Here is a 26,227-nt window from a genome sequence, read left to right on the forward strand (position 1 = left end):
CTACTACCATATGAAAGAAGAAGCACAAAAATGTACTAAAAAGGCGGGAGGGGGAGATCACAGGAAGTAATTGTAGTTGGTGTAGGCAATGATGAAATACCTGTGGCCATATGGAAATGTTTGGACAATTGGGACACCTCTGACAGAAATGCAAAGTACTAGTACACATCCTGATTGTAACTGATTTAAAATTGCAGCTTTTTAAAATGGGAAAGATTCATTGCAGTGAGACGTGCAGGAAAGTTAATACATGGAAAGTGGAGTCGCTCTGCTGGTTTGACAATTAAAACGGACGATGTTCCATTAATAGTCTCATGCCATTGGTGCAGGCAGAGTGTAAACAGTCTTCTCCAGTTATCACTTATCTGCTGCATTTATCAATACGTTCTTTGAACAATCAACCAGTCATAAGCCGCTTATACCTTTATGGGCTGAAGTCTTGATAACTTGTACAATAAATGGCAATGATGACTGCACCATTAGGTGTTCAGTGCATAAAATAGGCATTGCTACAGAACACTAACAGGAGCAGAGTAATCCTTCCTAACCTTTCTGTTCTGGATGTCACATTAGCCGACCAAAAATGATCTGACATGATCTTATCATTTGGATTTGCTAATCACGCGAAACACAGGAACATCCTGTTGTGTTATTTCCTGACACGAGATTAGTGTCATGAGAATCCAGCTTGACAGGACCGCTGTGAAGCCTTGCTTAGTACTTGTGTACTTTTTTTTAAACAGTTGGCGTGCATGTGTGTGAGTTATTTAGAAATCTGTAGCTGTACAATAAAATCAAAAAGTACCGATCTCCTTTATTCGAGGAGATGACCACATGTTAATCCCAAATCATAGAATCACAGAATCATAGAATGGTTACAGCACAGAAGGAGGCCATTCGGCCCATCGAGCCCGTGCCGACTCTGCTAGAGCAAATATAGTAATTGCAGACGTGCTTCTCTGAATATGGTTTCATTAATTCATAAAGTGTTAGCAATAATAAAAATAAGTTTTGATTTTTGTTTTGCAGAATGCTGTACATTGATTATGTCATGGTGCATTACGCATTACAGGCCTTTTATTGTTCATATGCTTTACGCATGGAATGGATTAGTATCATGCATGTAAGCTTGTAGATGGTCTTAGCAGCTGGTCCGATGAGGGAGGTGGCACGGAAAGGGGTGGAGGGCCCCGCCATGCAGTGGTACAAAGGAGCTCAACAGCCTTTAGGTTCATCCTTGCTAGAGCCTGTGGTAGGTAGTCTCTATAGATGGGATAACAATGCCCAGCAGTGATCATATTGTGCCTTATGGTCCCAGAATCCCATACTGAAGAAACAGAAGTGGTAGTAATAACAGCATACTGCATAGTAAAGAGTCAAGTACTAGATCACATGTTTATATTCTCATTTAATATTTAGCAAAATTAGTGAACAGAGGAAAAGACAGCCCACCAAAGTATATTATTATTTATAGTCATTATTACATCCCATTTGCTGACTATTGTTGGGTCCCATTAGTCAATTGTTGACCATTATTCAATTCATGGTGTGTGATTACTCGGTCATTAACTTTTCAGTGTGACTGGTATCACTGATCAACTACAAGCATCACGCTGGACATTCGAGACCACCACGCACAGTTTATAATGTGACCTGAACCCATCAACCACCTGAGGGAGCTGCTACTATTTATTCTCCCACTGAAAAAAATACTTTGCTTTATAACAATGCACTTGAGATTGAACAAAAGAATGAATGGTCCTGACAGCTTAATTGCAAAAAGAAATATTTTATTGCCTGTTCATGAGCACCAGCAATTGGAATTAATAAAATGCCTGGGTGTACCAGAAGTTGTGTGTCCAATTCATACAAAATGGTCTTTGGTAATGTTGCTGGAAAAGTGGTGATTATAATTTCCTTGCCAGACAAACTATCTGACCTAATAGGATATTTGAGCATCACTGATGAGGAACCTGTGTCAACAGGAATATTTGGCTTTCAAACCATAATCTGCCATTCACTCATCATTACGGTGTTGTGTTGATGACATCACCATATGGCCAATGCAATTGCCAGAGGGAGATCCTTCAATAGTATCAAAGACAGACATGGTGGTGTCAGTCCCTTTGACCAAGTGTTTGGTCACCTGTCCTTCTTTGACTTGGTGTCAATTTTTGTCTGATTACATTCCTCTGAATTGCCTTGGGACATTTTACTGCATTAAAGATGCAAACAAAGATATATTTTTAAAGAGTTTCACAAATGGAAACTCCATGTTTTGTACTTTTGAAATGGCTAAAATCTGGCTTTATTAAAGAAATTTTAACAACTTTTCACTCTCAGCAATCATATGAAACATTAATGATTGGGTCGAGATGGTCCCTGCAGGAGACACCTTTCAGGCACAATTACTGGGGTAACAGTTCAGGTATTCTAGCTGTTCCCATCATTGTATTGTATGGCCTTGGCCTTCCCTGTCTGACCATGCTGGTAAAAAAACTCCAGGCTATCAAGTCACCAAAGTGCTTGTAATGAACTGAGGACCAATACTGCCATTGTCTGCAGCAATATTTAGCGCAGGTAATGACCCACAATCATTCTCGTGCCATCGCTTTAACGCTAAGCTCAGAATGTTCACTTAAAATTAGAAAAAATAGCAATAATAAATAAATATGCTAAACTATTCATCACAGTTCCTTCTTTCTGTATCAGAATATTAGGTAACATTAGTCATGAAGCATTGTGCAAAGCAATCCAGGATATTCAGTATTGTGAGGCACACACAAACATCAGCTAAAACTCTTCCGCATAGCTTATGTAGCGACTGTCAAAGGAAATGTTTTTCAGTTTATCTTTAAGATCCAGTCAGCATTAATAGGAGAGTTCAGTTCATATTCGGTTGCCGGGATCAAAGTGACCAGGCTACCCGTGGCCAAATTTTGCATATTGTAAGAAAATATTCTGCCTCTCTACGAAATCAAATTTATCACAAGTTCTCTGTAATTCGTCTCGTGAAGGAAAAAAAATTGTCTTGATAACGGTGAGAAGCCTTGCAGTTAAATACATATGTCACGGCATTGGGAAACTTAATTGTCCAGTACTCCTTGCCCTTCTTCTGTGATATCTTAACTGTGTCATGTTCTGTGACATTGTTCGTCTGATAATTGAGTTTTTCTGCTTCCTGGAAGATCCATTTCACTAGCTCTACGCAGTACTGTGGTGCACTCAGGAATGAGCAATACAGAATTGGTGTTCCATATTTTGATTGCCTTGTTGTTGGGGCAAATCTCTTTGTTTAACTATTGCTGCTCTGTGTCTTGTTTATCAGGTTTAAGTAGGCATCTGATTTTAAGAACCTGGAGTAAGAGTCTTTCTCCATCAGACTGAAGATAATTCTCTGGGCCCCTTCAAAACAAGTGGGGGTTGGCAGTAGAATACTTCTGCTGACCAAATCTCTTGTATTACCATCAATGTTGACCTAGAAATCGAAAAGGGCATCAGTTGAATACATTGCTCTCTATTTTCCCTCTTGACAACATTGTATTTTACATTCATTATTTTTCTAATCTGAAAATAGTCCACTTCTACACCCTGATCATTAGATATCACTTGAGAATAAATCCACCTCCCCAATGTACTTCTGTTCAGAATAACTGTTGAATTTCCCCATACATTACCAATCCCTTTGTTTAACTATTGCTGCCCTGTGAATGGCCTTGAACCATGAAGATTCATTAAAGGTCTGACAATCAATAATTCCAATTCTGCAAAATTGAGTTCTTGAAATATGGATAAAAGCCTTGTTATACTGGTGTTGTGATGTTTTTCTGTTGGACGTTAAGAGTTTATGCTGTCAGAGCAGCTCAGCCCAGCGTTCTTGGTACCACATACATAGTACAAGCCAAGTCCGTCCTTCAGCTTATGCCACATTCAAACTGCTGAGCCCAGGTTGATGTCAGATCTACTCCACTTATGTTGGCTTAGTTAACTGTACTCATAGCGGAACGCAGTGATATTCTGCAGAGTATTGTGCTGAATTGCTGTATGATCCCAAGTGTTATAATTGGGAGATACCTGCATACGTTTTCTCAGTCACTCTTAATTATGGCAATTTTATCCCATGCGGGCGAAATTTACACAAAAAGGTGTCTTTTCCTCTATTGGAAATCTGATTGAAAAGGTCAGTGTGAGTATAAAATGGAACCATTTGGCTTGTACTCATGCCAACTTTTTGTTCCTATTAGGCACTTGAAGAATTGTACTTGAAAATGTCTGTCTACTCCTAGATTGCCTCGAACCAGAGTTTTAATGCATAAAACATAGTGACTAGGGTGACTAAGAGACACCGGTAGGAGTGCAGATGTTTCTTTTGATGCGATAGTTGAATACAATACTCTAACCTTCAAGGACAGGAGGGGACATGACTCACATTTGCTTCACCCGTGTCAGTAATTGTTGTAATTAAGTGAATTAAAGATTCTAGGAGCGTTTCACTGGAGATGACCAGACCATAGTGATATTCTTTGATTTTACTACTAATGCTTGAAGGGACCCAGTCTGAATGCACCATTAATGAACACCCACAAAGCATTTGTGTAACATCTACTAGAAATGCTTTTTTCATTATTCACAGATGAATTATTTAAAAAAAATGTTTTGGTACTTCCATTATTATTTATCCATTTCAGATATTAAGTCTGTTAATGAAAAAAAAAACACTCACTTGCTTTGGGGCATCACTCCGTATGAATTCTGTGTAAATATGTTGAGCCTTGGAGTCCAATTTTGCAGAAGACTTGGTTTTCCTGTAGTCCTCACAGACCAGCCAGAAGTCAATGTTCTCCTCACTGAACTCTGACTTGAGGAAGCCTCTGAATGCAGCACGACCACCTAGAGGAAGAGAAAATATCAATTCAAATCATTATTTACAGTGCTATTAAAGAAAAATAACATGAAAGAGATCATCGGCAGCAACAATCAAACATCGGAGTAGGAAATATCACTTACATGGATCAGCCAGGAGTACGTCCAAAGACTTGGACCATTGCATTGCTTCCTCACGAGTGAGTCTGTGGAAAAAAAATTGAATGATTTAAAATCTTTTGTTCCTAAATTCAAATCAACTTTTCACTTGTTTAAATATGTATTTTTTTCTGATTTTTATAGTAGCAAGATCATATATAGTTTGGACAAAATTACTTCAAGACGAAGTGAATTTGATTCTTTAATGTTTGTTTTTCTGGTAGTACAATTTTTGCTCTCCCAATAATGAAACGCACATTCTACATTTGCTTAAATTTCTCAGATGCAATTTTATAATGCTTAACTTTACAGCGAATATCTGTCAGAGAATTCAGTGCTCAAAGGAATGAAAGAGAAAACACTTACCCAATGGACAAGTCCAGTTTCCCTGTCATGTTGGATAGAAAATTTATAGATGGATGTTGAGAATCGGAGTTCAGTAGTACGGAAAACAGGCGAGTCTTCAGGTCCTTGGCGCTAAGCAACATTTAAAAAAACGAGTGTCAGTATTGTCAAAGGCAGATCCTAGAATTAAATAACTACAATCGCTGGAGTAAGAACAATCTGCTTAAGAAATGTAATTGGAATTTGCTTCTTTTAGATTTACTTTACTCAGACATAAAATTCATATCTTTTGGAAAAGAAATGGAATACAGTTAAATAGCAGTAAGTTACCTTGAGAGAACCAACAGTTAGAAGTAAAACTCATTAAAGAAATACAGTTTTAAGCAAAATGGAACGTGGTGACTTCTGCAGATGTGTTGTTGAAATGGCCTGATATATTAATCGACTAATGCCAGGAGACTACGCTTTATAGATAAAGCCTCTTTGTTGAAGTAGTTTTGAGCTCTGCTGACGTCCAGTTTTTGTCTTCAGATAATTTGCATTAATTTTCCATTATTGATCTCAGATGAGAGAGTAATATTTACATATTCTGACTAGCACAATGAACAGCAAAGTATTTATAGGAAAGTGCAACTTTAATTTGCATTATAATATGCATGTATCTTTCTGCAGCTTATAATTTTGTCAATTAGCAAAGCAGTTCCCAATGTATGAGAAATATTTATTCGAAAACATTACACCTGTTTTTTTTTTAAAAGGTATCTGGATCCAACCATTACTCGGTTTGCTTTGGAATATAGAAACATAGAAAATAGGTGCAGGAGTAGGCCATTCGGCCCTTCTAGCCTGCACCGCCATTCAATGAGTTCATGGCTGAATATATTTAAGATAAAAGAGCAAACGATATGTCATTCATTTGAAAATGTGCAAGTCTGAGAGGGGGATGTCAGGTATGTTGCACAATGTAACCAGTGGAAGTTACTTAGAAATGCCATAATTTAGAGGCCCCTACGAGTAATAGTAAGATGATAATGCTTACAGATTCTTTGCTTTCCTTTTCTCTGTCACTTGAGTTTCAATAGCAGTGCAGTTGTTGTTGTTGACTTCTTTCAACTTGGTTGATGTGTTCTGGGAGAACATGAGTTCAGGCATGTCTGGCTGGTTGACTAGTCGTGGACGATACTGTAAGCTCTGCTTCACTCGCTGTTCTGTACACGTTTCTTCTGATGTTTCTTGTTCCTCTCACATCGCACTGATATATAGGCAGGAGCTGGTGGGTGGGGGGGGCGGCGGAGGAGGGGGGAAGTAGTGTTTGTGCGAATAGAACTGGCTGATGTGAATTCACGACACCACAAAAAAGGAAGTTCACTTTTTTTGGGCCATTGTTGACGTGGTTGCTTAAACCAAATGGCAGTCTCATGCGTACGTAGAGCAGCACTCTTATTTTTAATTCAAATAGGTGCAAAGTCTCAAGACCATGCAAATGTTATCCTTTTGCATAGATTTCGTCAAAGAGGTGACGAGAGAACCGTGTTATCTTTGGGACGTTTTGCTACAGTTTCACAATACGTGCTGGCTGGGCTTCATGTTAGGGGCTGTGTTTTCAATGCGATCACAATGTACGAGCAGGATGCAAGCAGCTGGTTAATGAGGTTGATAATATGGCCAGTTGTTTAGTTAGTATTTGCGACTTTTAATGTAACATTTAGTAGAATCCTAAAGCCGGGTTTTGAAACTGAGCTCAAAATTGTCTGTTCTCGATCAGGTGATACAACAAGAGCAGCTTGCATTTATATTGTGCCTTTAATGTAGTAAAACGTCCCAAGTGGATAAACCTATCGCCAATTACCTCTTCCAGCGGAGGACTGACCATCCAGATTAAACACGCCTGCTGAGTTTCCCCGCCACCCACATCACCTTATCTATCCAATAACCCACTCACACCGCGGTTGGTGTGAATCCAGTGTGCACATATATCTCGGTTATAGCTGTCCATGAAGATTGATTATTGCCCAATCCATACTTGCCATGCATGAATGACATTGCAACAAAACAGACTGATTGAAAGCTTTTGCATCCATCTAGTTGCGGGGCAAATAGTAAGAAAATATATTCTACTGCACAGAGCAAAAGTAAGTAAATAATTCATGCAACTCTGATACACATTGGTACCAATCTAAAAACATTCACAGGTATGTAAAAGAGATTAACCCTGAATATGTGGTGTAGTTTCTTTAATCTTTGTAACATGTCTTTGTTACCTCTAGACTTGACTATTAAAATGCACTCCTGGTTGGCCTCCCGCATTCTACTCTACGTAAACGAGAGGTGATCCAAAACCCGGCTGCCCATGTCCTAACTCACACCAAGTCCCATTCACCCATCACCCCTGTGCTCGCTGACCTACATTGGCTTCCGGTTAAGCAACGCCTCAATTTCAAAATTCTCATTCTTGTTTTCAAATCCCTCCATGGCTTCGCCCCACCCTATCTCACTAATCTCCTCCAGCCTCACAACCCCCCGAGATGTCTGCACTCCTCTAATTCTGCCCTCTTGAGCATCCCTGATTATAACTGCTCAACCATTGGTGGCCGTGCCTTCTGTTGCCTAGGCCCCAAGCTCTGGAACTCCCTGCCTAAACCTCTCCGCCTCTCTACCTCTCTTTTCTCCTTCAAGACACTCTTAAATCATACCTTTTTGACCAAGCTTTTGGTCACCTGCGTTAATTTCTACTTATGCAGCTCGGTGTCAGATTTTTTTTATCTCATAATACTCCTGTGAAGCGCCTTGGGACGTATCACTACGTTAACAGCGCTATATAAATGCAAGTTGTTGTTGTTGTTTGTAAAATGTGGTAGGTAAGGACTATATAAACATACTGAGAAGATTACCAAGACATTTATCTCATGCTTCTTGACCAAAATCTTTGATCTATTTCATGTATTATTTTTATTCATTCATGCGATTATGGACATCGCCGGTAAAGCCAGTATTTATTGCCCATCCCTTGAGACGATGGTGATGAGCCACCTTCTTGAATACAACTGAGTGGCTTGCTAGGCCATTTCAGAGGGCAGTTTAGGGTCAACCATATTTTCTGTGAGTCTGGAGTCACATATAGGCCAGACTGGATAAGGATGGCAGATTCCCTTCCCTAATAGGACATCAGTGAACCAGATGGGTTTTTACGACAATCCGGTAGTTTTACTAGCTTTTAAAAATTATTCCAGATATATTGTATTGAATTTTTTAATTCCCCAGCTGCTGTGGTGGGATTTGAATTCATAGTTCCTGATCATTAGTCCAGTAACATAACCACTATGCTACCATTCCTAGTACAGTTCATAAACAATACCCACTCGAACTCTTCCAACATGCCACTATGATTCCTCAATCCCTGAGAGCTCATTCCAGTTTATTAATATTTTATAGAAACATAGGAATAGGAGTAGGCCATTCAGCCTCTCTGACCTATTCTGCCATTCAATAAGATCATATTGGATCTGTTCCTTAACTCCATTTTCCCGCCTTGGTTCTGTAAACCATTGCCTAACAAAAATCTACCAATCTCAGTTTTGAAATTTTTCAATTGTCCCTGAGCCTCAACAGTTTTTTGGAGGAGAGAGTTCCAGATTTCCACTACCCTTTGTGTGAAGAAGTGCTTCCTGACATCAGCCTCGAGCTGCCTAGCTCTAATTTTAATTTGAAGGTTATGTCCTTAAATATTTACAGGGTCCTTTGAATAGATTTATTTATTTTGATTGAAAGTAGCACTTGATGATGGTACAATATTTACCAATGGGAACCTGTTCAACCTTCGTCGCCTCCAGGCTAAATCCAAGGTTGTTCCATCCTCTGTCATCGAACTACACTGCGGACGACGCTTGCATTTGCGTACATTCAGAGGCTGAACTCCAAGCCATCCTCAACATCTTCACTGCGGCATACGAAAGCATGGATCTTACACTAAACATCCATAAGACAAAAGTCCTCCACCAACCTAATCCCGCCACACAGCACTACCCCCCGATCAGCAAAATCCACGGCACGGCCTTGAACAACGTGGACCATTTTCCATACCTTGGGAGCCTACTATCAGCAAGGGCAGACATCGACGAAGGGGTCCAACACTGCCTCCAGTGCACCAGTGCAGCCTTCGGTCACCTGAGGAAAAGAGTGTTTGAAGACCAGACTTCAAATCTGGCACCAAGCTTATGGTCTGCAGGGCTGTAGTGATACCTGCCCTCCTATATGGCTTAGAGACATGGACCATATACAGTAGACACCTCAAAGTGCTGGAGAAATAACACAAACACTGCCTCCTCAAGATCCTGCAAATCCACTGGGAGGATAGACGCACCTCGATCAAGCCAACATCCCCAGCATCGAAGCACTGACCACACTTGACCAGCTCCGTTGGGTGGACCACATTGTTCACATGTCCAACATGAGACTCAAAGCAAGCATGCTACTCTGAACTGCTACACGGCAAGCGAGCCCCAGGTGGGCAGAGGAATCGTTTCAAGGACACCCTCAAAGCCTCCATGATAAAGTGCAACATCCTCACCGGCACCTGGGAATCCCTGGCCAAAGACCGCACTAAGAGGAGGAAGAGCTTCCAGGAGGGCGCTGAGCACCTTGAGCCTCATCGCCGAGAGCATGCAGAAAACAAGTGCAGGCAGCGGAAGGAGCGTGCGGCAAACCAGACTCCCACCCACCCTTTCCTTCTGACTGTTGTCCCACCTGTGACAGAGGCTGTAATTCCCGTATTGGACTGTACAGTCACCTGAGAACTCACTTTTAGAGTGGAAGCAAGTCTTCCTCGATTTCGAGGGACTACCTATGATGATGAGGATGAGGATGATTTACCAGTTGCCAGTGACCAACCCTGGCTCCAATCCTCTGCCACACACACACCCACACACACCCTTCTGGTCCAGCCTTAGAAGAGCTTTGTATTCACACACTACTTAGTGTAACATACAGCGAGTCTTGGCCACTGTGTGTAACTTGGTTCCTTTGCATCTTCCAAATACAAAGGCGCTGGATTGCAGGAAGGACAAGTCAAGTCACATAAACGGGCAAATAATGAAAGTGCTGGTGAACCAAAGTATATCGTGTATTGATTTACCAGAATGCTACCAGGGGTGAGGGGTGTCAGTTATGTGGAGACTCTAGAGAAGCTGAGATTGTTCTCCTTCGAGCAGGGAAGGTTAATGGAAGGTTTGAAGTTAGATGGGGTTTTGATAGAGTAGATAGGGAGAAACTGTTTCTAACAGGCAGGAAGGTCAGTAACCAAAGGACACAGATTTAAGATAATTGAAAAGAGCCAGGGGGAGATGAGAAGATTTTTTTTTACTTTGCAAGTTATTATAATCTGGAATGCAAAGTCTGAAAGGGAGGTGGATGCAGATTCAATAATAACGTTCAGAAGGGAATTGAATCTCTACTTGAAAAGGGAACAATTTGTAGGGCTATGGGGAAAGAGTGGGGCACAAATTAGATAGCTCTTTCAGAGTCAGCACAGGCACGATGGGCCGAATGGCCTCCTTCTGTGCTGTATGATTTTATTAGCTACATGGTAGTGCGGTTTGCTAACTGCACTGTAAAACATGTACTGAAGTTATTTCATCCACGTCAACTTTTCATAGTACAAGGAAGGAAGTCTGTTGATATAGAGATATGCCACTAAACACAAAATTTAAAGATGACTGCATAGTTCTTATCTGTGTTTTCCTCAGAATGCTTGCAACATTTTTTAATCTGAATGTTATAAGACAGTACTGTCCTGTTCAAGTACTTTTGGCAATACATATTTTCTCTCCTATTGGAAAATGGTAGATTAATTTAGTGGCAATTGTGTCTGTCTCTCCATGCCTAATGAATTATGTTGCTGCTCCTTGCATCCTCATTGTGTTGATATCAAGAGTTATTGCACCATTTCCAGCTCTAACTCAGTCCTTTCTAGCATCTCAAAATGGTGGAACTCCTAATCGCCCTGCATTTTCTTCCCGACGTCATCTGATCTTTTTATTCTCTCCTACACGAGAGCCCTTCGTTTTTCATTCAGATCTCACAAAACCCATTAAAGAATGACCCCACAGATCAAATTGTGCAAGATGGTTGCCGAGGGTTTCTGTCCTTTGGAAGGTCGAGTCACTCTGTTAAAAAAAAATACAATCATGATAATGACAGGGCCATTCAAAATTCCAAGAGGCAGTAATATGGGAGAGGGATTCTTGAGTATTGAAAACCATCTTGTTGTTGTTTGTTTTGTTCACTTCTGTCAGGAAAAAAATAAATTGAGTGCTTTGAGCAGATACAGGCGACCAGTACCAGGAGGTGGGAACCGAGCCTTATTGCTTTGTTACTGAGTTAGAAAATGTCATCAGGATTTGCCAAACAACCCTTCAATTTGGCGAAACTATAAGATTCGGCCTTAAAAGTATGTGTTTGTGGTCGGGGTAGCTGGCTTTTAGCGTTAGAAAACCAGTCTGTGCATGTTTTTCAAAATGGCTTTGAAGAATGATATGGCTGGTGAAAGGGTGCAAAATTCACAGGAACCCCCCCACCCCCTGTGTTTGGGCTCATTCGAAAGGAAATTTAATTTGGGACTATCTATCAAAGTTTGGAACCCTAAAGTGCTTATGGAAGAAACTACGAACTTTAATAGAATTTTGAACTTTTACAAGACAAATTCAAGGCTGTGGGCGGGCCTAAGAGGACTGACAGGAGACAACCTGATTAGTGAGACTACCTTGGGTGTGAGGACTAAAGTAACCTGTCTGGAGAAATGGATATTCGAGAATCCTTCTCCACAAGAGACATTAACATTACAAATGACCCAGAGATAGCTAACCATCAACTTGAAACTGGAAAACCACTTCAGCATATACATCACAAAGAGGCCCAAGCCAGTCTATATGCGAAAAACTAAGCACAAAAGGACATTGCAATTACCAAGCTAATATTTCCATCAGGAAACAGTTTTCGAACATCAACCCACCCAAAACATATCAACTTTTAACGAGCCCGCCAAAATATTACAAAAGAGTCAAGCCCGCCAAATTTAAACAAAGAATTCTGAACTGATTTGGCACCAAGATTAGAACCACTCAAACCGTATAACTGGCCCCTGTTTTCAACAGAGGTTAGGTTGCTAGGTAGCTACAAGGTTGCTACCACCTCAGATGACACACTTTGCCATACAACTGAGACCAAGCTGATGTCATCAAGACAAGGAGAGAAACCAACGCGACAGTTGTAAACTAACTTCTCCAGCCTCGAAGTCCTGAAGTCCTGAAGTCCTGAAGGAAGGAAGAACATCACTATCGTGGCAGCAACCGACCACAACAAACGTGGTATCAACGGAAAACCACCACGATCGACCAAACTCCAATGGGGAAAAACCGAAGAATCAAAGTTTTCACTCTACAATCTAATCCTGACCTACCAACAGGTAAAACATTACCTAAAAGACTTTAGAAACCTATTTCTAACCAAAGAAAACAGGTACTTACCCCACAGATCCAAAAAGCGCCTTACTGCATCAGCGGACTCAACCCAACTGAAGATTGCGCAGCAAGAAGTCTTCTCCAACGTTCGGATACGGCAAGCCGACCCTACCGCATCCAGCGAACCCCGAAACCGCGATCTACCATTAACTGTCAAAAGGATTGGTAAGCATAGTCCCTGCCTGCCCTGGAGCCCAAACTAGCTAGGATTAGGTATTGGGAGGTGGGAGGTGTAATTCTACTGTAACCCCCTTTGAATATGTGATGTATTGTTCTCTATTAGAGTCATTATAAGCTATTGTAACCCCCTCTGAGTGTGTAAGGTACGGTTCTTTAATAAGTTTGAATAAGTTTTGACATTGTACTTTCTTCTTAGAGTAATTCTAAGTTTGCATGTTCTTGACTGTAATAAAATCAAAGTTCTTTTACATCAAACCAGTGTCCTTTGCACTTTGTCACATCCCCCAAATAAATCCAGAGTCTAGAACCCAAGGGAGTGGGAGCGATTCAAACCGCTCAAGTTGGTCAAAAGGGAATCTGACCCCCTCATAGAGACCACTCCCTTACACAGGTGAGGTGGGGAGAAAGGGCTTACACAAACTGTGGGCTAAATTTGGGATTCCCGTTCTAGTTCAGAGTATGCGTGTGTTAATGTGTTGAGAATTCTTAATTCCTTGTAAAGGTTTAATGCAACAGTCATAAAAACTGTGATATAAACATAAGAACATAAGAAATAGGAGCAGGAGTAGGCCATTTGGCCCCTCGAGCCTGCTCCGCCTTAACTATATTCAATGACCCAGTCTCCACAGCACTCTGGGGCAGAGAATTCCACAGCACTCTGGGGCAGAGAGAAGAAATTCCTCCTCATCTCAGTTTTAAATGGGTGGACCCTTATTCTGAGACTATGTCCTCTAGTTTTAGTTTCCTCTATGAGTGGAAATATTCTCTCTGCATCCACCTTGTTGAGCCCCCTCATTACCTTATATGTTTTGATAAGGTCACCTCTCATTCTTCTGAACTCCAGTGAGTATCGGCCCTATCTACTCAACCTATCTTCATAAGTCAATCCCCTCATCTCTGGAATCAACCTAGTGAACCTTGTCTGAACTGCCTCCAATGCAAGTACATCCTTGCTTAAATACAGAGACCAAAATGGCACGCAGTACCCCAGGTGTGGCCTCAACAATACCCTGTACAGTTGTAGCAGGACTTCTCTGCATTTATACTCCATCCCCCTTGCAATAAAGGCCAACATTCCATTTGCCTAAAGGTCAAGATCTGCTTTGATGCCCCCCAGCCCCCCCTCCCGCTACCTGCTAGGCCTGTCTCCGGTGGTGCAAATTTCCACTTGAGGTGCAGACTAGCACAAATGTCACAGCTTGTGGTAAGTTGTACACCCAGTGTGGCAGAGCACTGCTTCTCCCACCACAAAGGTACATGCTAGTCAAAGGGCTTGATGTATGGGTTATGCCTCGAGCTCAACCCCTTCCTGGTTTAGGACAAAACACATTCCCTCTCCCAAATCACACAGCACATCCCTACAGAGAGAGCAATGGATTAATGCCACTGGGACCCAGCTGTACAAAGTCACCCAATCCAAAAACAAGGTGGGATGACCCCTGTCAATCCCTCTCCAGCTGTGCTACCCCCACCCTATGTTTTCCTCACACTTGAAGTGTGTGAGGAATATACACCAGTAGTATATCAGTGTGAGAATATACAGTAATATTGTATCGGTGTATGTGAATATACAGTAATATTGTACCGGTGTGTGTGAATATACAATATTACTGTATATTCTCACACAGATACAATATTACTGTATCAGTGTGAGAATATACACTAATACTGTATCGGTGTGAGAATATACACTAATATTGTATCGGTGTGAGAATATACACTAATATTGTATGAAAACGATTGTACAGTTTTTTTTCCTGGATCAATATTTGACAAATGTTTGATAATTTACCTATTTCAGCTTGTAATCTGTTTGTTTGCAATGTTTAGTTTTTTTTGGTATTAGAATGTGCAAGAAGCACATTTCTTTCTAAGAAGCACTGGGACCTCTGGTCATCTGGTACGTTATAATGTAATTAATGTTTCTCTCATGATAACCCAGTCCCTAGACTGTTGCTCGATGAGTAATGGGGTGTGATTAGTTTGCTAAATTTACCGTTTAATTAAAAATAGTCAGTGACCTTCTTGGATCAACGGCATGCAAATATGTCAGTGTTGATCATACAGGAATCACACTGCCGTTGATTAATCAACCTTTATTTCATACAAATTCAAGGTATTTTTATGTTAGAGCACTAAAAAACGAAGGGAGCTGCCTCGTGACAACTTGGGTAAAAATAATTTCAAATGAGTCATTTACTTGTTTTTTGGGAGGAATTCAAAACAGATGGGACTGGATTCTGTGTGTCAAGGACACTGGGTGCTAAGCTATTTGCAATTTTAGATATGAACAGATCTGGGACTCAATTTTCCCCAATTATCTGCGCCGTTTTTTTGGCGGCTCCGTTTTTTTGGAGTAAATTCAAATCTCCAAGTTTCCCCAAAGTTTCTGCGTGAGCGTAATTCATTTAGGTCGGATTTTTTTTAGGCTACGATTTTTTTTTACCTCATTGGGGGTGTAACCTGCCACCCGGGCCAATTCTGGCCATTTAAGCAGGTTTGGCCAGCTCCGATTTACTCCAGTTTTTCTTAGGACGGCGTATGTGACCACTCTGGAAAAATCTTCTGGGCAGTTAAAAACAACAGCGCAGTAAGGGACCCAGCGCAGCAGATGCAGTTTCACGGCCCGGGCAACAGCAGCAGAGAGGGGGAGAGAGAGTGGGGGAGAAGAGAGAGAGGGTTGGGGAGAGGAGAGAGGGGAGGGCGTGTGGGGGAAAGAGGAGAGAGGGGCGGGGGTGGCCTTTCGGCCAGGGTTAGGCACAGCACCCAGCACCGGGAGGAGGGAGGCCTTTCGGCCCAGGCTAGCAGCGGCACACGGCGCCGACACCGGGAGGAGGGAGGCCTTTTGGCCAGGGTTAGGAGTGGCAGTGGGCACCGGGAGGTATGGGGTGGGGGATAGACGTTTGGCATAAACTCTTCAATAATTTAATGCTGGTAAGCTGCTGCAATGTACAAGGTGCTTGTGCAGGTTTCCTTTTGACCTGGCCAGAATGTCTTGTATGTTTCATTATCCAGCCTCAGCCCGCAGTGTGTCCCTCGTTACCCTGGAAACCCGATCTTTTTGGTGCAGATCTTAGGCTCCACCCCCAAAGCTAAAGGACAGGCTATGCGGCACCAAAATCAACAATTCAAACGGGGAATGTTGGATGATTTTTTTTGGCGTAGTTGGGCCCCCAGAAAATGGGCGTAACTCTTCAAGTACACCAAAAAATGGCTTTGGGGAAAATTGAGCCCCTGAATTCTACCCCCTCCCCTGTCCTCACAGATAACAAAGGCAAATAGTAGTCATATTCTAAGTGTCTGGGTTCATTGATATCATGCTGACACCCACAAGGAAGTAATGGTCAGAGCAAGCACCCACAAGAAACCCACACTTTATCAAAGTTTCTCAAGTTTCAGTAGGCATGATACCATAAAAAACAAAATTGCCCGTAATTTGGCACAGTTTGTCTCTTTAAAAAAAGCAAATTAGCAATCCCATTCAAAGGCTCTAGTTGGTACATGAACTGGAACGATTCACACTCATGCAAATAGTGATTGCTAGTCTGTGTTCAGGGTTAAGGCTCAATGGATAACCTGAAATGAGTATTGAATTATTGAACACATGAGTGCTCAATGATAACACTATCTGACAGAAGTGCAGAAAAAAAATGTTCTGCTCGCCAGCAATGGCTTCCCTCATCTTGCCGAGCATGAAAAAAAGTAAGTTTAAACAAAAACACCATGTGGGTGTTTGAGCATGAAACTTTGACCACACTCTGCTACATCCGTTGAGAGTGGCCATACTGCCCCTCGAGCCTGCTCCATCATTCAGTAAGATCATGGCTGATCCGATCATGGACTCAGCTCCTCTTCCCTGCCTGCTCCCCATAACCCCTTATCCCCTTATCGCTTAAGAAACGGTTTATTTCCGTCTTAAATTTATTCAATGTCCCAGTTTCCACAGCTCTCTGAGGCAGCGAATTCCACAGATTTACAACCCTCTGAGAGAAGAAATTCCTCCTCATCTCAGTTTTAAATGGGCGTCTCCTTATTCTAAGATCATGTCTCCCCCATCAGTGGAAACATCCTCTCTGCATCCACCTTGTCAAGACCCCTCATAATCTTATACGTTTCGATAAGATCACCTCTCATTCTTCTGAATCCCAATGAGTAGAGGCCCAACCTACTCAACCTTTCCACATAAGTCAACCCCTTCATCCCCAGAATCAACCTAGTGAACCTTCTCTGAGCTGCCTCCAAAGCAAGTATATTCTTTCGTAAATATGGAAACCAAAACTGCACAGTATTCCAGGTGTGGCCTCACCAATACCTCGTATAGCTGTAGCAAGACTCGCCTGCTTTTTTACTCCATCACCTTTGCAATAAAGACCAAGATACCATTGGCCTTCCTGATCACTTGCTGTACCTGCATACTATCCTTTTGTGTCTCATGCACAAATACCCCCAGGTCCCGCTGTACTGCAACACTTTGCAATCTTTCTCCGTTTAAATAGTAACTTGCTCTTTGATTTTTTTTCTGCCAAAGTGCACGATCTCACACTTTTCAACATCATACTCCATCTACCAAATTTTTGCCCACTCACTTCGCCTGTCCATGTCCTTTTGCAGATTTTTTGTGTCCTCCTCACACATTGCTTTTCCTCCCATCATTGTATCGTCAGCAAACTTGGCTACGTTACACTCAGTCCCTTCTTCCAAGTCGTTAATGTAGATTGTAAATAGTTGGGGTCCCAGCACTGATCCCTGCGGCACCCCACTAGTTACTGATTGCCAAGCAGAGAAAGAACCATTTATCCCGACTCTCTGTTTTCTGTTAGTTAGTCAATTCTCTATCCATGCTAATATATTACCCCCAACCCCGTGAACTTTTAACTTGTGCAGTAACCTTTTATGTGACACCTTGTCAAATACCTTCTGGAAATCCAAATACTCCACATCCACTGGTTCCCCTTTATCCATCCTGTCCTCCTTCAGATACAAATAACAGCTTTCTTGTACCACTGTGCGAAGGAGGGTGGAGACTAAGTAAAGGTCACAAAGCTATTTTTGTACTTTGCCCTGGGTATGAGGTTAAGGGAACAGCACAGAGTTGTTTTTGTTGTCTGTAGTGGCTGCAAAGACTATGAAAAGGGCATCGAGCTCATGTTGGAGTTTGTCATGGTTACCAAGGCCATGTGTCAACAGGGAAGTAACACCGATACCCAAATACGCCCAGTTTACAATTCAGCCTCTACGGTGAAACACTGAACAATAATTCACCTCTACTTTATTAATAGTTGCCTGTTTGTCTTAGTTCTATCCATTCAAACTAGTAGCTGAAATCTGAACCTGCTTGAATGTCATTCACAACCTGGTGATAGTCTGACTTCCCACAGGATGATGTATTGAAAATGGCACAGCAGGAAATCTGGCCAGCTCAGTTGTGCCATTGCAATTTATTGTAAGAAATTATCTAGAAATATGTAAGTATCTTTAAAAATACTGCTTTGTAGTACCTTATCGCGTCTCTCAGAAATATCCCACAACACTTCACATGTGACTTTCAAGTGCAGTTACTTGTTGCTATTTGCAGAGACTTGAGCACAAAAATCTAAGCTGACACCCCAGTGCAGTGCTGAGGGAGTGCTGCACTGTCGGAGGTGCCGTCTTTCGGATGAAGCGTTAAACCGAGACCCTGCCTGCCCTCTCAGGGAGATGTAAATGACCCCATGGCACTATTTCGAAGAAGAACAGGGGAGTTCTCCCCAGTGCCTTGGCCAATATTTATCCCTCAATCAACATAACAAAAACAGATGATCTGGTCATTATCACGTTGTGGTTTGTGGGAGCTTGCTGTGCGCAATTTGGCTGCCTTGTTTCCCACATTATAACAGTAACTACACTCTAAAAGTACTTCATTGGCTGTAAAGTTCTTTGGGACGTCCGATGGTCATGAAGTCGCTATATAAATGCAAGTCTTTCTTTTATTTGGATAAACAGCAATGAAATGAATGACCAATTAATCTGTTCTTGGTGATATTCGATGAGGGACGGATGTCAAGTGGTGCTTTACTAGTTGGTTGTCTTGGTGGCAGGAAACCATTCCGTTTTGTCCACTATAATGCAAGTGAAGCTCAGCGACACTTGGGTGGTCTCACTTCGGGCCTAGTAAAAAAAAAGGATCAGATTTCAGGCCTTCACATTGTCTCAGTTGGTAGCACTCTTGCCTTTGGAGTCAGACAGTCATGGGTTCAAGCCCTACTCCATGACAGAAACTAGGCCGATACTTAAGTGAAGCACTGAGGGCGGCAACGTGATGCTGCTATTCAAAGAAGACCAGAAAGTTGTCCTGGTGCCCATGCCAATATTCCTCCCTCAGCTAACAGTGTAAGTGGTTATTCACCACATTGCTGTTTGTCCACATAACGGTAACTGCGCTTCAAAGTCACGTACATGTGGAGTGCTTTTGGATATTTCTGCGGGAAGTGAAAAGGTGCTATTTACTTTTCTTTTCTTGGTGGTTAAACAGCTACGTTAAGGGAAACCCTTCTGCAGATCTTCGTAATAAAGCATCCCGGTGACTCCATCAGTTCACCCTGCATTTCTTTTTTTCAATTACCATCAATGTCTCGCTTTCCACATAATCGTTCAGCTAGACTGGAACTCTCTTGTCCATCGCACTCCATACGTCAGGAGTTCCACACTATCAGAAGCTAGCTGATTAAGTGTTACTGACTTGAGTGTTTTATGAAATGGAAAAGGCAGCAAAGTTGAAGTTTAGTTACAGTAAAAGGGGCTGCTGGATTTGAAATGACTGCATTTGCAGTTTAGGGTCAAAGGCCGTGGGTCTCTAATCTAAAGAGTTCTATTTTTTCAGCTTGCAATCCTGAGACTAATTATTTGCACACAACCTGAAACCCTGACACTGACTCCATGAAAGCGCCATACACAAATCTTACAATCCCAACACTGATTATACGATAGCATCGAACACAACCCTTGTAACCCGGAGACCAGAATTTGAATCTGGTACATTCTCTAGGGGCTGAATTCGATAGCCCCCGATAACGGGTGCGGGGATCACGATGCGCGATTAACCTGCGCCCATTGCTTCTGATGCAGACTGCACGCAAACTTCGTGCTGACTGCTAATTTAAATGAATGCAACATTGAGGAAGTACCAAATGCGCTGTTCAATGGATGAGCGCCTCAACGGGGGCCTAAGGTTGTGCGAGGCTAGCACCACTTAAAGCTAGCCTGCACTACTAAAAGTCAGCCTGCACCTCTAAAATGGTCGGTGCATTCTGGCTGGAGCAGGTGCTGGAAGAGGCTGGGGAAGCGAGTCTGACCGGCAAGAACACTGACTAATGGTGCAACAGGGGAAAGAGCACTGCACTGGAGGCCTCGCTGGAGGAGGTGGAAAGGAGGGGAGAGGTCCTCTATCCACCAGGCTCCATAAGGTCCTCCAGACAAACTCTGCTAAGGCAGTGGGAGCAGGTAGCTGTGACGATCAATGCCGGAAGTCAACCCCTGAAGACCTGGATGCAAACAGTTCAATGACCTCACACAAATGGTCAAGGTCAGTGAATTCATCTTCAAATGTCCTACCCCAACAATTGCACCACTAGCCCTCACACACCGCTCAATGCACCACACCCCATCACTCACCTACCAACACTTTCTATCAAACAGGACTCATACCTCACATATATAACTTTACCTGACCCTCGCACACTTAACACTGCTGCAAGCCTTACAGCCACATTTCAGAGCTTGAACACACTCTCAGCTGTTCAACCATGACAAGCACATCACCAAAACACATTGCACCACACTCACTGACACACTTGCCTCTCTCTTACAGGACAAGTTGGCATATGACCGACGGCTGCAGGAGTTAACCAGCGGGGCACAGGCACTGCTGCATGCTCGCCATTGGAGCAGGCATCGTTGACCCTGTGGCTAATAGTGAGGCTGAAACCATCGAAGATGCCGGTATCCTCATATCTAATCCTCCTTCTTACATTCCACTTCCCCCTCATCCCACAATCTCTTCTGATTTAGAAATTGCAGATGGTGTAAGCCATGCAACTCTTGCTTTTCCCTCCTCCCCTCATGATAACCCTTGTGCCTTTCTCCTTTTCAGATACCCAAGAACTGCAACCTGGCCAGGCAGTGCTGGAGGAGCAAGAACTCGAAGAGGAAGAAAGTAGTGAAGAAGACACAATGCCGTCAATCAATTTCACACTTGCAGCCACCATCCCAGATACTGACACTCCGCGTACTTTAGAGGATAGCATAGAGGTGGGATCTGCATGTGGTGAGACACTGAGAACAAGTGGCCTGCAGCCAGGGCAGGGGGCAAGGGTAGCACAGGTGCCAGCTCCCCGGAGGGTGAGGTTGCACATGAGCTCTGCTGCAGAGGTCTTAGATGAGGACTTTAACGGGATAGGCTACAGAAGAAAGCCGATGGGTATGCACAATGAAGTGCTTGGTGCATTGGCAGGCCTGCCAGAAAGCCTGCGTGCAATGTCAAGGAGCATGAGAGAGTCTAACACCAATTTGCAAAGGGCTTTGCACAGAGCTTGAAGCCCATCCTTTCCAGCATGGAAGTGATGGCCATCTCCATTACTGCACTTGTGGACCCAACCAGGCTGCGGCGTCTGATGGCCGATGTCTCAGCTTCCATTGAAGCACAAGCAGAAACCACCCAACGTCTGAGTGCTGCAGTGGAAGCTCAGCTTGTTGCCACACAACCTCAAACTGTTGCCTGGGTGGTTCCTCCCTTCCTCTTCCTCCTTCTCCTACTCCTCAGATGGTGGCAAGAGTTGCGCCCTCATGATGGTGAGGTTGTGCAGCGTTGCAGCAAACCACCACGAATCTCAACACCTGATCTGCCGAGTACTGCATGGCTCCTCCAGAGCGGTCCAGGCAGTGGATGTGTTAGTTCAGCGCGCCAATGGTCTGCTTGATGCTATTTCGTGTGGCAGCATGGCTTTCGTTGTATGAATGCTGCCCACGTATACCTGGGTTGCACACCGGAGTCATGAGCCATGTTATTAACCGATAGCCCTTGTCGCCCAGTAGCCACCCTCTAGTTTGTTTTGCTGGCTCAAATGCACATGGGACAGTAGATTGCCACAGAATATGGACATTGAGGGAATGGAATCCCTTACGGTTGCGGTACATCTCAGAGTTCACATGCGGCGCCTGCAAAGCGATGTGCATGCAGTCAATGGCACCCTGAACCATGGGGACGCCTGCAATTCTCGCAAAGCCGCATGCTCGCTCAGCCTGCTGGTCTCTGGCCAGAGAGAAGCAAATGTATTCAGTGCTCTTGGAATACAGAGCCTCAGTTAACTTTCTTATGGAACAGCTCACGGCAAACTGGGAAATGTTGATCATATCTCCAGCTCCAGCCTGGAAGGAGCCTGATGCATCAAGGTTCAAGGTCACTGTGACCTTCACAGCCTCTGCAAAGCGTCCTCGCCCTGCTCGGTGGTTGCAGTTGTGGCTGCAGCAGGTGTCAGGTTTCAGTGAGGATGTCCTTGGTGAAGTGCAGACACCACACACACTGTTCCTCACTGAGGCTCAGGTCGGAGAATTGCTCCCTGAACGGCCTGGGTGGATATGGCCTCCTGCTGAGAGCCCTTCTCCCCCTCCTCCCTCTTCCCACTGCTTATCCTGCTCTGTGTCGCCTCTGCCCATTCTCCCTGTTATGCTGTAGGCCAAGTGGAAGGCCTGCTAGTACACCCATGTCTGGGAGCAAGAGGTCTGTGCAGAATCCTTGAAATCGGGACAAAGTCCTTCAGCACCTGCCGCACCACCTGCTGTAGACCTTTGCAACTTGAAATAACTGCACTAACCAGCAGACACTTCTACAAACTCAACAACAGCCAGAAGAAATCAATCAATAACTAACCTGCAGTGATCATCCCTTTAAATAACATGTGGGGGCTTCCTGCTGCTGAATACGCATTCAGCTGTACGTGTTTAAGAGAAGGCGTTAGCTGGAGCGTTGAACTCCAAAATGGCAGCACTGGTGTCAAATGAGCACTGCACACTGATTGACGTCACAATCTTCTTACTCTGCATATTCTGGCACACGCTCCCTGCGTCTGCACTAATGTGCTACCCAAGTTGGCGTCTGGCACGGCTCACACCAGAAGTGTGTGCGCATGTCGCGGATGCCATTTTGGAATCAAAATGGCACCTGTAGTGCCCAAACAATACGGAGACGAATTTTGTGGCCTCTGTTTCTTCAGAGTATGGGCCTGACGAAAAGTTAACTGATGCCCGCAATGATTTCTGCTGGAGGTGAGGCATTTCTATAGAGGGAAGGTGAGAAAATGGGCTAGTTCTTAGGCATTGCTTAGCATCTGAGCACATAGTGGCCTTGGCACAGGCCTAGGTACAAGGTGCCTATGGGCTATTGCAATCAGGAAACAGCACATGACAGAATATGACGCAATGTTGCACAGTGTGTGAATAGACTAAAGTGATTCTCCCTCTGAGCTTTCTTCCTTCCTTGTAGAGAAGTGTGGACCTCCACTCCATGCTCCCCATGGTGGCCTGGTTGCGATCAGGGATCATGAACCAGCACAATATTTTAGAGCTGCATTGTGCTGCACTATTCCTCCACCGCTGTCACACCCACTAATCAACGTTACTTAGTGTAAACTTTCTTTACGCAATATTGGATAATAAGAGGTATCTTTCAATTTAGATGATCAATAATGTGCTTTCCTCATCTTCCATAATGCATGTCATTTTGTTTATCGCAACGAACCCAAGTTTCTCATATTTCAAATAGTTTGGTCCAATTCATAATTTTAACTCGGAGGTTCATGACCGAGGTCACATCAGCTGCCAGCAACAAAGGCGATTTCCAGTGCCATGTTTGAGCATCTGTGTGCCATCTCCCTCAGTCCTTGAGCCTTCATGCAATGTGCCACTGTGTGCCAGCCGGAGCACTCCACACCTTCAATGGAAGTGGGTGCGAGGAGCCCATGTATACTGCTCCACATAAATTGCCTCTAATCAGCGTTTCAGTGCTAAACCTGCCATAATTTGAACATATCTCCAGGCGTGTTCAAATTATGGCAGTCAGCAAAACTGTATGCTAAATCCAGACTTTCCAACAGATGTGCCCTATTAGCACTGCATCCATTTAGTGCCTGTTTTCACCCTTTGGCCAGAGTACTTGCCTTGGCATGCTGTGTGTCATGGTGGGGAGCTTAAAAAGAGGGTAAAAAGTTCATTCATTACTTTTCCTCTTTTTGACACATCCTATTCACCTTCCCCTTCTCCTATCGCATATATGGTTGGAAAGTTTGGTTGACTGACTGTCTTTCCGGGAAAAGCATCTAACTGCTACTCATTGCTTCACTATAGTGGTGCAAGACCTGGCTGTGTGGGGGAATTTCAGGCAGGAACCTACGACTTACCATTTTGCGGTGCAGCATATTGGGGGTTCTAACATAGTGAGCCACTCTTGAGTGCATAGAATATTTTAAAATCGGGGGATAATATAAATGGCAGATCTTCCACAAGGCCTCTGTTTGTAGGAGCTCTATTTTCAATTATTTTGAGGAGAACAGTTGCAGTTAGAATGTCTCTTGATACAACCTATGTAAAAATGTCTGCACACCAATTTGCACCAACCTGTCACTGCATATAATAGCCCTGAATTCGTGGTCCCCACAGGCGTTTTTGAGGTGCACACTCGTAAGACTTTCAAAGGACAGAAAAAGTAATTTTTTTCAATAATTTAAACATTTACAATCCTAATAAATAACGTAAGTTTATTTTTAGACCCTTTAAAGTATGTACATATATTTTTCCAAAAATGTAACTTTTGTTTTGAATAATTAATTACATTCCATTTTAATTAATGTTAAATATGCTTGTGTGTTTTGGGGGTATTCCCATTCATACTTATGGTGAGTTCCATATATGAATGGGGATCTCATACTTTGATTAGCTGGGCCAGCCCACGTGATCACAGGGACACGTACAAAGTGTTTACGTGCCTGGGGTACGTGGACCTCTACGAAGGCCTTCGCGTGGAGGCCCAGGACCACACGTCTCCAAAGTTCCGGGACCACCAGGTAATTATGTAGAAATTTTTCAGGTTGGAGGCATCTGCTCATGAGAAGCCTCTGACCCCAATTTCTGGTTCATGTCATCACATCGTTCTTTATCGCACTATCTGGTGAACAATGTATGCGTGCTGTTGATATCAAGATTTGGAACAGTAAGGAGCAAGTTTGAAGGTGTTTTGAAATCAGTGAAACACTTCAGGATAGAGCTGGAAGAATGTAAACTGGGCGTGTGACGGACACACTTGCGTCTTTGTTGAGTTGCTATGAATACCTCAGCATCTCAATGTCAATGTGAGAACCTTTGGGAAATTCACCCTCCAACCCGAATTTAAAAGTCATGCTGACCAGTGCTACATGTAGTAAAAGCAGTGAAATAATCCAATGCCTGCAGCTAACTCGTAGAAACATGATTCGTTTGCCAAGCTTTTTCTTCTCACATCACAAGCATGTCCCAGCTGAATTGCAGAAGAGTCGAGTCAAAATTCCCACGTCTGTTGGTGGATCACAAACTTTGATGTTACAAGTATTGGCTGCCTCAGTAATTGAGAAACCATATGAAGTCCCTTGTGTCTTTCTCATCATGCACCATTTGTTGCGATGTGCTTTGTGTGTAATTCCAAAATTTGTTGCTTCTTATTGAGAAATCTAGAGGCAGGACTATAGGACAGGCAAAGGTGGAATAGCAGAGGTGAACAGATGAGAAAGAAAGAAAGAAAGACTTGGATTTATATAGCGCCTTTCACGACCACCGGACATCTCAAAGCGCTTTACAGCCAATAAAGTACTTTTTTGAGTATAGTCACTGTTGTAATGTAGGAAATCCTGCAGCCAAATTGCACACAAGCAAGCTCCCTTGGTGGAACACATGGATTACATGGAGGAAAGGCTGAGATAAGTAAGGGGGCAATTTTAACCGAAGCCACCTCTCTAGAAACTGACGGGATCGAGTGCAACACTGGTTTTACACCTCCATTGAAGTCAGTGGAAGGTAATATTGGGCAGGGTGTAATACCAACATTCCACCCAATCCTAGGGTTTCCCGACTGGTGAGTTCGGCTCAAATTATACCCAAGGAATTCC

At 43.2% G+C, this 26,227-nt stretch overlaps 1 protein-coding gene across 1 annotated transcript; it reads right to left on the reverse strand.

Moving 5' to 3' along the window:
• Positions 1 to 1,769: 1,769 nt before the first annotated feature.
• LOC139269158 (regulator of G-protein signaling 1-like) lies at positions 1,770 to 6,787 on the reverse strand. Its single transcript, XM_070888258.1, is given in 6 exon segments — positions 1,770 to 3,478; positions 4,724 to 4,890; positions 5,008 to 5,069; positions 5,389 to 5,499; positions 6,407 to 6,597; positions 6,599 to 6,787. Coding segments are annotated over 6 exon segments (903 nt in total). The 3' UTR covers positions 1,770 to 3,295.
• Positions 6,788 to 26,227: the final 19,440 nt, after the last annotated feature.

The sequence above is a fragment of the Pristiophorus japonicus genome, chromosome 8 (genome assembly GCF_044704955.1).
Source record: "Pristiophorus japonicus isolate sPriJap1 chromosome 8, sPriJap1.hap1, whole genome shotgun sequence".
Taxonomy (NCBI): domain Eukaryota; kingdom Metazoa; phylum Chordata; class Chondrichthyes; family Pristiophoridae; genus Pristiophorus; species Pristiophorus japonicus.